General features: G+C 30.1%; 2 protein-coding genes and 2 long non-coding RNA genes across 4 annotated transcripts; 3 read left to right on the forward strand and 1 right to left on the reverse strand.

Annotated features, from left to right (window-relative positions):
* The first annotated feature begins 623 nt into the window (after positions 1 to 623).
* On the forward strand, positions 624 to 1,108 carry LOC116402968. Its single transcript, XR_004215698.1, has 2 exons — positions 624 to 686; positions 772 to 1,108. It is a non-coding gene; the product is annotated as an uncharacterized LOC116402968 (long non-coding RNA).
* A 2,773-nt stretch (positions 1,109 to 3,881) lies between these two features.
* LOC101215888 (glu S.griseus protease inhibitor) lies at positions 3,882 to 5,069 on the forward strand. Its single transcript, XM_004134042.3, has 2 exons — positions 3,882 to 4,025; positions 4,676 to 5,069. The coding sequence occupies exons 1-2, from the start codon at positions 4,007 to 4,009 to the stop codon at positions 4,870 to 4,872; spliced, it is 216 nt and encodes a 71-aa protein (XP_004134090.1). The 5' UTR covers positions 3,882 to 4,006; the 3' UTR covers positions 4,873 to 5,069.
* A 2,405-nt stretch (positions 5,070 to 7,474) lies between these two features.
* Positions 7,475 to 8,276, reverse strand: LOC116402890. Its single transcript, XR_004215564.1, has 2 exons — positions 8,050 to 8,276; positions 7,475 to 7,698 (listed from the first exon to the last, which is right to left on the reverse strand). It is a non-coding gene; the product is annotated as an uncharacterized LOC116402890 (long non-coding RNA).
* A 2,193-nt stretch (positions 8,277 to 10,469) lies between these two features.
* LOC101216373 (ureidoglycolate hydrolase) lies at positions 10,470 to 14,925 on the forward strand. Its single transcript, XM_004134044.3, has 12 exons — positions 10,470 to 10,905; positions 11,008 to 11,093; positions 11,570 to 11,644; positions 11,761 to 11,889; positions 12,177 to 12,263; positions 12,359 to 12,561; positions 13,001 to 13,103; positions 13,343 to 13,434; positions 13,574 to 13,636; positions 13,734 to 13,974; positions 14,412 to 14,452; positions 14,610 to 14,925. Exons 1-12 carry the CDS (start codon positions 10,699 to 10,701, stop codon positions 14,705 to 14,707), a joined length of 1,425 nt encoding a protein of 474 aa, XP_004134092.1. The 5' UTR covers positions 10,470 to 10,698; the 3' UTR covers positions 14,708 to 14,925.
* The last annotated feature ends 24 nt before the right edge of the window (positions 14,926 to 14,949 follow it).

The following is a 14,949-nucleotide window of genomic DNA, read 5'->3' on the forward strand; positions in this document are numbered from 1 at the left end:
TTAATATTTATGATTATTTACCGTATTTTTCCTTTATTAGAATGTGAATGGTTAGTTTTAAAAACAAAACCTAAACTATCCGTTTTTAAAAATAATAGTTTATTTTCATATATTACACAGTAATATTTTACTCAATTCATTTGTAATATATGAAAATAAACTATTATTTGTATTTATGTTTAGTTAGAGTATGATATTTTGTAAATTTTCTTTTTAATATGCTATATTATTTGAGAAGAAGCTCATTTTAAAAACTAAGTTATATTGTTACTCTTAGAACTTAACTAATTTTTTTTAAAAAGAGAGAGAGAAAAGCTAAATTAAGTTGATTTAAAAAAACAAAATTTTGAAGCGTAAAACAAGAAGAAAAGAATATGAATCAAAACAGACTCTTCAGTACACAAAGGAAGAAAGAAGCAGCTACCAGACATTGTGTAAGTGTTAGAACAAAACAAAGCTAACTTTAGAAACTACGGTGGTGTCCGGCCAGCCGGACCGGCCGGCAATTGGATTCAAATTTAAAACCCAAAAGTACGAATATACCAATAAGTGAAACCACACATCTTCCAATAATTACTATAAAAACTCACTCCCCTCTTTAAGTTTTTCAATCCACATTACACTCACTGGTCACTAATTAATATAACCTTCATTCCCAAGTCCCAACATGCCAAACTCATGCAAAGGTATATAATTATCTTTTAAAAAAGTTTAGCTTCTTTCTCTTTATCTTAATGGTTAGTTTTTGTTTGTTTGATGTGTGACACACAGGAAAGAGCTCATGGCCAGAGCTTGTTAATGCTCCAGGAGAAATTGCAGTCAAAATTATAGAGAAGGAAAACAGTTCGGTTAAAGCCATTATTGTTGAAGAAGGATCTTCTGTTGTCACCAACTTCGAGTGTGGTCGAGTTTTTGTTTTCATCCACAAGAAGTCCAATATGGTTACTAAGACCCCGCACATTGGCTAATTGTATTGGCTAATTGTATCGCTATTGTATGCTTTATAAATTTATCCTCTAGTATTTCTATTTTCTTTAGTTATTCAGTTAATTAAATCGATGATTCATGAATCAATGAATAGCTTCACACTAATTTGCTTTTCATTTTACGTTCAATAGAAGTGTCTGCACTATGTCATGTATCTATGTGGTTTTCTATGACATTATCATGTATTGATTTATACAACTTTGGTTCTCTAGTTGTTTATTTTATTAGTTATTTGATTTATTGTTTCAAGGTCTTCCATTTAAAATAAATAAATAATAATAAATCTTTTAGTGCTTGATACAAACAACTAGATATATAAATTTTAATCATAATTCATGATAGTTTGAATGGGAGACATATCTTTTAAAATTGCAACCTTAATCATATTTGTAATTATTTGAGTTTTTTTTTTTTTTTTTAAGATTTTGTTTCCTTTATTTCCATGTTATTAATTTTAATTCATTGTTTAATTCAAATTTACTTTATAAATTTTTATTAGTTTAAATACATAATAATGCTATTATGTACACATATGAACTACATATTAAAATAACATTTATTTATTTCTTAATACTTTGAAAAAATTTCAAATTTGGTTCATGTACTTTTATTTTTATTGAAATTGATTAATTAATAATAATTATAATAATAATAATAGTTTTCTTGAAAAAAGAAACATAAAGAATTATAGTAAAAATGTTATTAATTAGGCAATAATTTTTTGTGTAAAAAAAGCCAACAATAAACTAGCTAGCATTAGAACTAAACGTAAGAATTAATTAAAATTAGCATTCAGATTAAAATTCAATAAATGTAATTTAAACCTAACATGTAATTAATTATATGGGGAAAGATGAAGATGTGTGGAAAGAATATATCGTGGTTAAGATCTTAAGAAATATCGACAATACTGGAGCATGTGGATTTGAAATTTAGAGAAAAACAAATTTGAATTCAACTATTTTGATCAAAAAGCCATTTTCTCTGTTCCAATTTTCTCTTTGATACAACAGTTCTAAAGAATGTGTACTCTTTCTATTTTTCTTTTTCTTCTGCAAATTCTAAACATATTTGTTTAGATGATATATAAAATTAAATTTATGAACCAAACAATAATTTAAGAATATTGATATAAATCATGAAACTATATTAGTCTAACCAATATAATTTGATGCCTAGCATGAAGGTGTATAACTTAACGTACCAATGGAATTTTGAAAATGGAAAAAAGCAATATTTGAAATTTGACTAAAATTTCGAACACTTTTATTGGTAAGAAACGTGAAATATAAAACTGAGATAAGTTAAGCTCAAAACTTAAAAAAAAAAAAGTAAAAACAATTTCAGGTCCAATTTTCATCCTTCCCTTGTTTACTTTGAAGAAATTTTCATGATTATCTTTATTAATTTAAGATTTTTGAGGTAGGGTAAACAATATTATTTGTGAAATGTGTATATTATTAGAAATGCATATGGAAATTAATATGCATTAAAATATTAATTATCTTAAATAACATGTAGATTATGGAAAATATATATTATGAATAAAAAATCTATCATTGAGATCAATATGAACATATATAGTTTCTAGCAAGCTAGGAATTTTATGACCTGTGGTCACTAAAAAATTTAGAACTTTAACGAATATGTGTTGAATTGAAAGAAAAAAAGAGATAGGTTGCAAATATATGAATTTAATTTAAATATAAAAACATTTTTTAAAATTATAAATATAGTAAAATTTGTTATTATAATTAAATATATAATTATTGATAGACTATATTATAAATATTGATCTATTATCCTTAAGATTATAAAAAGGCTACATCGATAGATTTTGCAATATTTATTAAGAACGTTATTATTTATTTGATTATTATATTTAAATTTGTTATTTATTGTAATAACCTAAAAAATAAAAAACCACTTTAAGCCACATAGAAGGTGTAAAATTACTTGTAGCCATGGAATCTAAATTCAATTCAACTATTTTGACAAAAACAACCCTTTCGTGTTTTGACTTTTTACTTGATCCATACAATTTTAGTTAATTACTTTGCATACAATAAAAAATTTTAAAATGCCAAAACAAGAATGTTCATTCTTCCCTTTCTTAAAAAAAAAATAAAATAAAATAAAAAAGAAACACAGTTCAACCACGTAATTAAGTCTGCTAATAAATGTGTATAAGAGTAGGGCAAAATTTTCTCATCTAATTAGCTTAATAAAAAAACAATAAGTTAATGGTAATTAATGTTATATGTGTTTAAATTTGTAAATTTAAATAACATTCTTAAAACGATATTTTTTTAAAGAAATTGTTGGGAATTGGAATAACAATGGTTAGGCGACCGACTGGGGCATTCAAATAGGTGTGTTTAATGATCAAATATATATATATATATATATATATATATATTAGGAAATTATCAAAATGACAAAGTTTACACTTCGTGACATAGTGGAGTTTTGTCCTTCCATAGGTTTTTGCCGATGTATTATTCATACAAAAAGAAATCTTTAGAAATTATTAGGATAACTACGTACTTTAAAAATTTTCAACAAATATTTCTTCTAAGAAATAATAATACACTTAAAATATATAAAATTATTACAACACTTTCAAATACAAAAACCATGTCAAAATTTTAGATTATAATGGACATTAATTTTGTTATTTATTAGTTTGAAATTTTGGAGGCAAGAAAATAACCAAAATTAGTTAAGAATAAATAGAGAGGGTGGACAAAAACTTAAAATTGAAGATATAGAAGTAAATTTTGAATAATGTTAGTATTACATCACATAGGTTAGCCATAAGCTCTCTCTATATTGTTTTTACGTGGGATAGAAGATATGATTTATCGCACAAAAGTCAAATTAAATCAGCCAAATAAATCAAACCCAACCTCTCTATATAAACCCACTTCCCCCATACAAAAAATATCACAAGAGTTTTCCAAACAGATCATAAAGAGAGGAAAAAAGTTTCCAAAGAAAAAACTCTATCAAGCTAAAGATGTCTACAACATGCAAAGGTACGTGATGAGTAAATAACATCATTATTGCCCTCGATTTTTTTAAATTAGGCTTATGAACGTCATTTTTATCTTTTGTTCACTTTTCATTTCTATAATACTTGTGAAAATTCAAGTTTAGACTTGAAAGAGACTAATTTTCAAGATAATTGTTTTTGTTTTTCAAAGTTTGACTAGGAACCATTAAACTACTTTTCAAAAAATATACAAAAACCATAATATAAAATTTAGAATGAAAATTGAACAAACACGTAACTTCACTAGCTTAAAACTAAAATTAAGCTAAAAACAAAATCTCTAAAACTATGTTTAGCGATCGTTTGGATTTTTTATTTTATATTATTGAAAAGCATGTCTATTAACTCTTCTTCCACCTTTTAATTTCTTGTTTTGTTATCTGTTTTAATAATTAAAAAAAAACCAAACTATAACTTTCAAAAAAATTAACTTTTAAAAATAGGTAAAGATGATCATAAATACAACAATAATATTAAGTAACATACCCAAAAAAAATGTATATATTAACAAAATATTATATTCAACTTTTAAGATATATATTGTTAAAATATAGAGACGTAACATTTTAATTTGGATTATAATTTTTTTTGGATAATGTAAACATTTGAGTTTTATGTGTTTGAAATTTTTAGGGAAGAGTTCATGGCCAGAGTTGGTTGGTAAGGCAGGAAAAGAAGCAGAGAAGATAATTGAGAAAGAGAATCCATCGGTGGATGCTGTTATTGTTGATGAAGGTTCAGTGGTGACTCAAGACTTTAGGTGCGACAGGGTTTGGGTTTGGGTGGATTCTAAAACATCCATTGTCACTAGGACTCCTTTCATTGGTTAAATTAAATATATATATGTTTTAAATTATGTTTTCATTTCAATATTATTACTCAAATGCCAATTCATGTTTGTTCCTACCACATGAATAATATTATTTCAATAAGGTGTTTGTAATCTTTTCTTTTCAAAGATGCCTGTACTGATATAATGTACTACTTGTGTTTGTCGTAATAAAAATATTTGTTATGTGTTATGGTACTTTCATTTACCTTTTATTATATTTAATTATTATTTTACGATGTATAATTAATTTCAACTTCATTTTTTATTTAATTGATGACATATATAAGAAAATTATTAGACGTCATATACATACATATATATATAATTAATTAATTAATTAATGTGATTTATTGTTTTTTATAGGGTTGAATGAATGTGGGAGAAAATCCAAAAGTAGTTTGAATATTTATTCAATGGTTTATTGGAGATCTCTTTAACAAATATTATTATTATCAGACAAATACATAGATTGGCATGCATGCAATTAGGAAAAATATCCCAAAGAAAAAAATCTTAACTAGGGCACGGATGTCCATCGTTGAATATTATAATTCAAAGACAACAATTAATTTTGTGTGTACGTCTAATTGAATTAAGTTTTGGATAATGGATTGAGCTAAGGGAGGAATATATATTAGGTACAATTTTTTTAAAAAAATGTAATTGTTAAGAACAATTAATCAAATCTGAAATTCTATTTCTTTTATTTTTTTTCATATATAAAATATGTTGAAAAAAATAGGCACATACCCAGACTCGATACTTCAATGTCTTTTCATCCTTTGCTTAATTACATCAAGCAGCTACTTATAGTGCCAAGACGGCGTGACTGCACGAGGCGAAGGCTAGCATCACAATGAATTTCTTTGCTAGCTCCACGGCCATGCCGACATCCTAACTCGACACACAGACTTAAAGTCAAGGCCTATGCGGTCCGCAGCCGAGTTGAAAGATACATGGGGTTGCTTAACAGTCATATGATAGACCACCCTATAGGCGAAAACATCCACTGTTAAGCAGTCTAACCGGAATCCTTTCGAAAACTCGACAGCTCCGGGGATGAAATATGCGAGAACACAAAGAGGTCCAAAGCGAAGAGTATTCAAGATCAGATCAGAAAGAAGAAGAAGAAGATAGAGATTATCTTATATTGTTTTCTTATTGTTTCTTAACCGGAGGCGTTAAACTGCATGCGGCAAGGAATCTCCCCCGGAGCCTTCGGAGGGAGCGCAAGTCTGTAGGCGAAGTCCGAACTACGAAAAAGGCCTATCCTTCTCCGCCATCTTTTTTTGTCTCGAAATGGAGTGTTTTAGTGATTTACGCTACTAATTTAAAATATTATATATGGATGGATGTAAAATTCTTTGCAAGTGATTGAACAAAGAAAATTATATTAGAACTATTTTGACCGGTAAAACCCTTTTATATTTTGAACATTTCACTTGCAATGAACAATTTTAATACTCTACATAAAAGAAACTTTTTCTCTCTGTTCCATTTTTCTAATACTAGTTCCCCATTGTGTCTATACAAATTGTGTACTTTCTTTGTTACATGTTTTTTTATCATATTCATTAAGTGTGAACATGTTGTTTGTAGCAGTAGCTTGGAGAATATCCATAGTTGTTCATCCCCACGTTATTTTGAAACCTATTGCGGCAAATCTCACGTCCACTAAAGAGGAGATCTCTGTCAAAGTCGAACATGGCTTATCCTATTAATTTCATATTTGTATCTTTAATCATTTTTAATATCCATTTTCAACTAGTAAAAAATTTCAATAATATATCACAACATATATAGAGCAGTCTAGGTTACATCAAACCACATGCTTCCCACTTTATTACCATACAAATATAAAATTTGAAAAAATTATTTTTTATTCAATAAATTAAATATCACATGGCGACATATCATTGGATGCCGCTTGAGACGATGACCAAACATATGTAGCTTGGGAGGATGCATAGAAAATGAGTCCATCCAATTGTACTACATTTTTTCCATATATATACATATGTATATTCAAAGAAAGCCAAAGTCAATATTTTTTAAGGGTACGTAGGTGGATTGGTTCACTTTCTAAATATCTTACTTGAATATAAAGAGAGAACAAAATAATAAATTAAATCCCAAGTCTTATGAAACCCCACTTCTCCATGTGAGAGAGACCATACCAAAGTTGAAGGAAAGGAAAAAACAAAAAATGTCTGAAGAATGCAAAGGGTAAACAATGCGAAAACAATAGGATAATTTGGTATAGATATCATACAATCAAATATTGACCTTGAAGTTGGTTGAACATTACAAACATATTAATTTGTGGATGGTACACAAAAGGTATGTTTTAAGTTCTTCATGGTCAATCTATTGAAAAGGATGTCGAAAAAGTTAGTATGTGTTTCAATAATGTATACAAAGTAAAGTATTGGTTTTTTTTTCTTTTCAATTTATATTGTCGTAATGATAATTGATAAATACTAAAATTATGAAAATAATTTAGATTTTCCATCAATAAAATCTTAGTAATTGATGAATTTAGAAAAGTAATAATAATAATAATTAAGGAGAGATGGAGAAAAAGAGAGAGATTCATAATATTGTTAAAGGGGTATTATTAAAATTAATTAACCAATAATGGGAATTCTAGTAACAAAGCCATGTTTATTAACCCAAACCCAAACCCTATTACAATTATAATCAGCAGTAACAAAAGTGGTTCCTTCCTGGACAACCTTAGCATTTACCCATGGAACCTCTCTCTCTATCGTTTCCTCCGCCACCTTTCCATGTTTTCCGATCAGCTCCGGCCATGAGGTTTTACCTTATAATTTTCATCACAACAACAGATTAAACTTAAAACAAAACAGATAACTAGGGCTGCGTTTGATCACTCCATTGCATCTTTTTTAAATATGACAGTAAAATTCTTAACCAAATCCAAATAAACACAAACAAGTTTTTAAAATTATATTTTTTATTTTTTAAATTTGATTTGGTTTTTAAACCAGGATAGATAAGAAAGAAAGAAAGAAAAATAAAAAGTGGAAGTAGTGTTTAAAAACAAAAACCAAAAGCCAAAATAGTTACTAAAGAAGACATGGTGTAAGAAAGGTGCACATTGCATATATACTATTTATATAACATATAGTTAGTATGAAGAGCATTTATTTACCATCACAGAGAGACATCCTTGATTATGTGCAGCTGCCTTCGGTGAAATGAACCGTAGTGGAGTAGAGGAAGAAGATGATCATGAGGCTATTTATTTATGTTATTCAAGTTTCGTGTCTTTGGATTCTATTTTATTTTTTTTCCTTGTGTTGTGTGGAATTTAACTTTTTCACGTTTGTTGCCTAAACTTTATTCATCTTAAATTAATCTAGGCATCTTGAGATGGACAATGATTTGATTAGGTTTAAAATCGTCACTAAAGATCCATTTTTTTTAACTGGTATTAAACATATGTGTTCTTTTTTTTTTCCAGTGAGGTCTTATACTCTCCACTTTTCTATCTATACAAAAAGTAATTAGCTCAAAATTATTTTTTAAAATAAAAATGCATTTTATTAAATTACACTTATATATGCGTGTCTAACATAGATGAGTGTTTTCTAAGAAAACACTCAAAATTTTCTTCTTTAGGAATATGCAAAATTATTATTAAGGATAAAATTACTAACAACATTTACAAAATTAACCAAATTTCAAATTCTATTATTAATAGACTTTTGTTAATGTTTTTCTATACTCTAATAGATATTCATTGATAAAAATCTATATTAAATACTGATAGAATATAAAATGAAAAGAATGCACCCAAGTTTTTATTATTTATTATAGTTATTATTATCAAATGGAAACAAATAATCTACCTAATACCAAAGAGATTTATTTATTTATTTTTGATGAAGTGTACTAAATAGTTTATATGGCAAAAGAAAGAAAAAAATGTAATGTATGTGGTTTTTCTAAAAAAACCAACCCATCATAATTTAATAGTTTAGTATACACTTCATCCACAACCCCGTCAGCATCTACAAGATAAATTAAATTCATTTCCTTATTTAGAAAATCGTTTCTTAAACTAAAAGTTTCTTTGACACGTCAGATATTTAATTATTTTGTACTTCAACAATATATTAATTAGTGTTGACATCATGGATTTTTATTTGAAGATAGTCCATCATGATTACTATTATTATTCATAACCTATGACACGTTATCTTAATTAGTCAATAATACGAGCAATTTTGTCCATTTTCACACTCTAATATAGATTACATTACCATAGAATTATAATTTTGTTCTTATAACACAAACTCTATCAACAATAATTAATTCTAATTAATTAGTTATATTATAATAACAAAGAAGATAATAAAATACATAATGTTACTGTTGTTAGGCTAAATAGGAATGACAGTGCTACGGAATGTCATTCTCAAGTATAAAAGCTTTAACTTTTCTAAATTTTTATGATTAATGTTGTTGATTTCATATATATATTTTCTACAAACTAAACATTCTTAATTAATTAATTAATCAAAAATCAAAAGATGAGGTTTCCAAAATGTCAAAGATACCCTTATCCTCCATTATTATATTCTTCTTTGCTTTGAATTGATAAATTACACCAAAGTCAAATAAACTACAAACCCAAGTAATCTCAAAATCTCCACATTTATATAAATCCATCATTTCCCTAACCAATACCCCCATCATACACAGCTTTAATAACCTCTCTGGTTATTAAATAATTCAAACCAAAGATGTCCATCGATTGCAAAGGTACGAAAGTCAGACTTGTTGTTTCATAGTTGCTTTTAGTTATTTGTGTGAGTTTTATCTATACATTTTGTTTCTCATCAGAAATTTTTATAACAAATAGGACATGTTTAATTATATTTTGAAGATGGAAGGGGAGGTAATTTTATTTTATTTTCCTTACTCAAATGGTTAATTAATTATTTATTTGTTCATTGGCCATTAATACAGGTAAGAGCTCTTGGCCTGAGTTGGTTGGAGTTTCGGGTAACATTGCTGAAAAGATTATCGAAAAAGAGAACTGTTATGTTAACGCGATCATTGTTGAACAAGGAAAATTTGTTACACAAGATTTCAGGTGTGATAGGGTTTGGGTTTGGGTGGATAAACACACCCATATTGTTATTAAGACTCCCATAATTGGTTAAGTTATATATAACTAATGAGACGTATATATATGTCTCTCAATTAAACGATAAATATTATTAAAATAAGAAAGAAAAATGTACTTTCCTTATGTTTGTGTAATGTAATAATTTGTGTCTGAATATATATATTTGTTTTCTCTATCTGCATGAACTATGAATTTGTTCTTGCAATCTATTCAATTCGTTTGACTTTGTTGAATGGTTGGTCTTTTGATATAAGAAATAATAACAACAGTAATAAATACCTTTTCATGAAGATTTGAATTTTGTTGTACAAGCACCATTAATATAAATGGAAAAAAAAATCAAAATAATTGATTCAACGTTTAGATAATGGACTCTTAACCTACGAAGGTGAGCTACCCATAACATTGCGATCCAAAATTTTCCATCTACGAAGAAGATTTGATGCACTAAACGCAAAATTAAAAGAGAAATTTAAAAGGGAAGAAAAAAGCATTCATCGGACCAATGAAGGTGCAGTGTCACATCACAGGAAGTATATTCGAATCGAAAAAGCGAGCGTCGATTTTGCACTATCCAGATAGCAAGTCACGGCTCACGGGCCCCTTTGGTCGTTTATCTCTTCGATTCAATTCGCTTTCTCTCCCCCACAATCATCACTCACCATGCTTCCATTGCTGCAGCTCGTCGCCCTCCTCCTTCATTTCATCTTCATTTCATCTTTTTCAGCAGCCTTAGCTCATAATCATGATGACCCAACAATCAGAACCATGGAGGCTTTTTCCGGGTACCCAGTTCACGAACCTTCCTCACATGGCTTCTCAACCCCCATTACTTCTCTGTCCGTCGATGCTGACACCTTAGTGAAACAGGTATGGAAACTACAGGGTTTTTATCGGTTGTAATTATATGTCAGCTTAATGAGTCCATTTCGAGGGGTTCTGATTACTTGTCTTGTGGATTTGGGTATTTAGATTGAGGAGCTTTCTACTTTCTCGGATTCACCAGCCCCATCAGTTACAAGGATTCTTTACACTGAGAAGGATGTATTGGCACGAAGGTATGGACTCTGTGAAATGTCTATTTAGCTAATTTTGTATCTGACCCATTTTTACATTTATTGTAGAGAGAACATTTCCGCTAGGTGAACTCTATTTGGTATACTTTTGTCCATTGTTTCTCAAATGTAGAAGCTTGGTGTATATGTTGATTAATGGTGTCTATTTTTAAAGATGATGCATGTATGTGTGCTTGTTAGCTAATTGGAAGATCACATTTCATGCATTACGGCTAATATTGAATTTCCATCACAAATCCCAGAATCTCATGTTATTCTTACCTTGATCTTTGGTGAACCTATTTTGCATTTCTCATATCCAGCATGTAACTGCACTAATGAACAGGATTCAAAGTTCTCTCTCCAAATATATTCAAGATTGATGGGAATGTGCTGTGTACACTCATTTGAGAAAAATGCAACGGTGATGGGTTTGTTTTATTGTATGCTTTGCCCTTACTGGCTTAGTCTCCTTGCAGGTTTGTCAAAAGCTTAATGGGACTCTCTGGTCTCTCTGTTCGAGAGGATGCCGTTGGTAACATATTTGGTAGATGGTGAGTGAATCTGCAGTAGTCACCCATGTCATTTTGTAGTATCATGGATACGATCAATGTTGTCAAAAGGATTTAGTCTTATTTTTGTAGGTTTGATGGATTATTTTCTTGTTTAGGGATGGTTCTGAACCAGACCTTCCCGCCGTTGCCACAGGTTCTCATGCTGATGCAATTCCATTCTCTGGGAAGTATGATGGAGTTGTTGGTGTTTTAGGTGCTTTAGAAGCCATCAACGTCTTGAAAAGGTTAGCTACCTTTAAAAAAGTTCTGAGGGTTTTTAAAACTACAGGTTTGGTTGTTACCAAGGACAAGAGAGTAGAGCTTTGAAGAACTGAGTTCTCATTCTCAAGTTATTAAAAATGCATCGATTTCTTTTTAGTCCTGACTTACAAATAACTTGTGCTTCAACTCCAAAATTATTCACTGGTATTAAAGAAGAATGTGGAAAGACAATAGTAAAATAAATAGTCAAATACTGACGATTATAATAAAATCTTTGTAGTTTTCTAAGTGTTGAGTTAGATTTTTGCAGGTCCGGGTTTAAACCTAAGAGGTCTCTGGAAATTATCTTCTTCACCTCTGAGGAACCTACACGCTTTGGAATCAGCTGCTTGGGTAGGTGAGAATCATTACCAATTCAATCCTGTTAACTAAAAATGAAGATTGTATTCAAATAGCAATCTTCTACTCATTTTCACTTTCTTTTGTTCGTAGCCGCTTGTTGGCAGGGAGTGATGCACTTGCTAAAGCCTTGGAAACAACTGTTGATGGTCAGAATATATCTTTTATCAGTGCTGCTAGTTCTGCTGGCTACTTAACCGATCCAGCTCAGATATCAACTGTGTTTTTAAAGAAAGGAAGTTACTCTGCTTTCCTTGAATTGCACATAGAGCAAGGTCCCATTCTGGAGGAAGAAGGTATGTCCTTTTGGTTTTAGCTCCTAAAATCATCTGATTTATGTTACATCACATATGTGATAGGATACCTCCTAACAAGAACACACTCAAGAACACATAGAAAACTTAAGAACACTGAAGTATGGAAATATATGGAGATTTTGGCATAATATCATATGAAAAGTAACAAGGCATCAATTAGCCTTTCAAGAGGGCTAGGCTCTCCCAAATTCTCCAAGGAAAATCCAACAAAATTCTATTCCACCCTAGCCATACTCACTCCCACTATTTATAACCGAAAAACCTAATAAACTTAATGTCTAACCACTAGAATACCCTTTACTACAATCATACTAATATTCTTAGTACATCTCTAACTAGGACTCACAGTAGGATTTATAAGGTAGGTACATCTTTAGAAATTTCGAATTCTCATGAGTAACATTAAGCTTCAATCCAGGTATATCAATAGGAGTTGTGACTGCGATTGCAGCCCCTGCTAGTCTGAAGGTTGAGTTTGAAGGCACTGGTGGCCATGCTGGTGCTGTACTGATGCCATATAGGTGATGAATTGTATGGAGATCAATATTTCTTATCCAGACTAATTATAATGCCTACACATCATTATACTAAACTGTATGTTGAAGAGTTCCCAACCACTTGTATTATTTTTCTCTTTAAATTTGAATATTCTTTCGTTCATTCCAAAGTCTTCAACAATAGAAGGGGTTTGTTTCTTTTACCGCCCAAGAGCCGTGCTATTATTTAACCAATTTGACAATGAAAATTTTGATGCAAGCAGAAATGACGCTGGACTTGCAGCAGCTGAGCTAGCACTTGCAGTTGAGAAGCATGTATTGGACTCTGGATCCATCGACACTGTTGGTACCGTTGGTAATTCTTCTTAACCAGGATTGAATTATTTCATGTCATAGCATACTGTATCTATCCACCTGGCAAAACATGCCATTCACAACTTTCATGTTATACTACGTGTTGCAAAACTTGATATTGATTAAAACTTCTTTACAAGGTATCTTGGAGCTTCATCCTGGAGCAATCAACAGCATCCCAAGCAAATCACATCTGGAAATAGGTTGATGTTTTGCTGTAACGCTTAATAATTGGTCATTTTAAGCCATATGATGATTGTATATTTTATTTTCATTTTAGTTCTCTTCTCTGATAAACAGACACTAGAGACATTGATGAAGAGCGTAGAAACATAGTACTTAAGAAGATTCACGAATCTGCCAATGAAATAGCTAAAAGGCGACGGGTCAAACTATCTGAATTCAAAATTATAAACCAGGATCCGCCAGCACATTCTGATAAATCAATTATAGAGGCTATGGTTTCAGCAGCAAAAGATCTCAATCTCACACACAAACTGATGATTAGTAGAGCATACCATGATTCACTGTTTATGGCCAGGTAACAGAGTTTTGATATCAATTCTTTAAGAACATAATTTTTAGTTTCTCAGGGTCCTATAATCTGAAAAGCACATTTATTCTAAATGATATTGATTCTGAAGGTGGAAGTACCTTCTTGATTATTTTTAAGGGTGCAATTTAGACTGAAAAATTGAAGAATATAATTTCTAATTCAAACTGAATACATTAGTTCAAGGTCTAGAGAAAGTTACGTAGAAGAGATTAAAATAACACTCTTCCTTATTTTTTCATCTAAATGCTTAGTAATGAATTTTGAATACTTAGCTTCAACAGATTCACAGTTTGTTTTGAGATATACTTCTGTCTCCTTAAGCAATTCAGAAGATTAACGGGCAGAGTGTTTTTTTTTATGTGGTAATGTCTCTTTCTCCCAATGGAACTCAATGCTGAATTTGCATTTGCACTATCTCGCAGGGTGTCCCCAATGGGTATGATTTTCATTCCTTGCTATAAAGGTATTAATCTACTTTGTAATTCTTTAGTAAGCACAATTTCTAGTTTATCATTTTCAAGTTAGTGGCAGATAACACTTTCCAAACCATCTCGCCCTTATTAGTTGAGCTCGTGCCATCAAGAAATTTTGAGCCTAATTTCATGCTACTACTTTTGCAGGGTACAGCCACAAGCCAGAAGAATTCGCCTCTCTTAAGGATATGTCAAACGGAGTCAAGGTATTGGCCCTTACCCTTGCCAAATTGTCGCTGCAGTGAAATCCTTATTCCCAATTCCTGTAAAATTTGATCTGTCTGAAATATACTTCATTTCAAGTCTTCAATTTATAATCGAGCCCTGTCCTTGTGAATTAGTTTACAATAAAGTTTGAATCTTTCTCTCATTACTGAACTTGCATATTGACGCTTTGTGGGTGACTTCAAAATCAGATGATTAGTGTGATTTCAAATTGAATATAATTAGTGTGTTAATTGAATATAATTGAAAATTAGTGTGTGAT

This window comes from Cucumis sativus, chromosome 3 (assembly GCF_000004075.3).
Source record: "Cucumis sativus cultivar 9930 chromosome 3, Cucumber_9930_V3, whole genome shotgun sequence".
NCBI classification, from domain to species: Eukaryota; Viridiplantae; Streptophyta; class Magnoliopsida; order Cucurbitales; family Cucurbitaceae; genus Cucumis; species Cucumis sativus.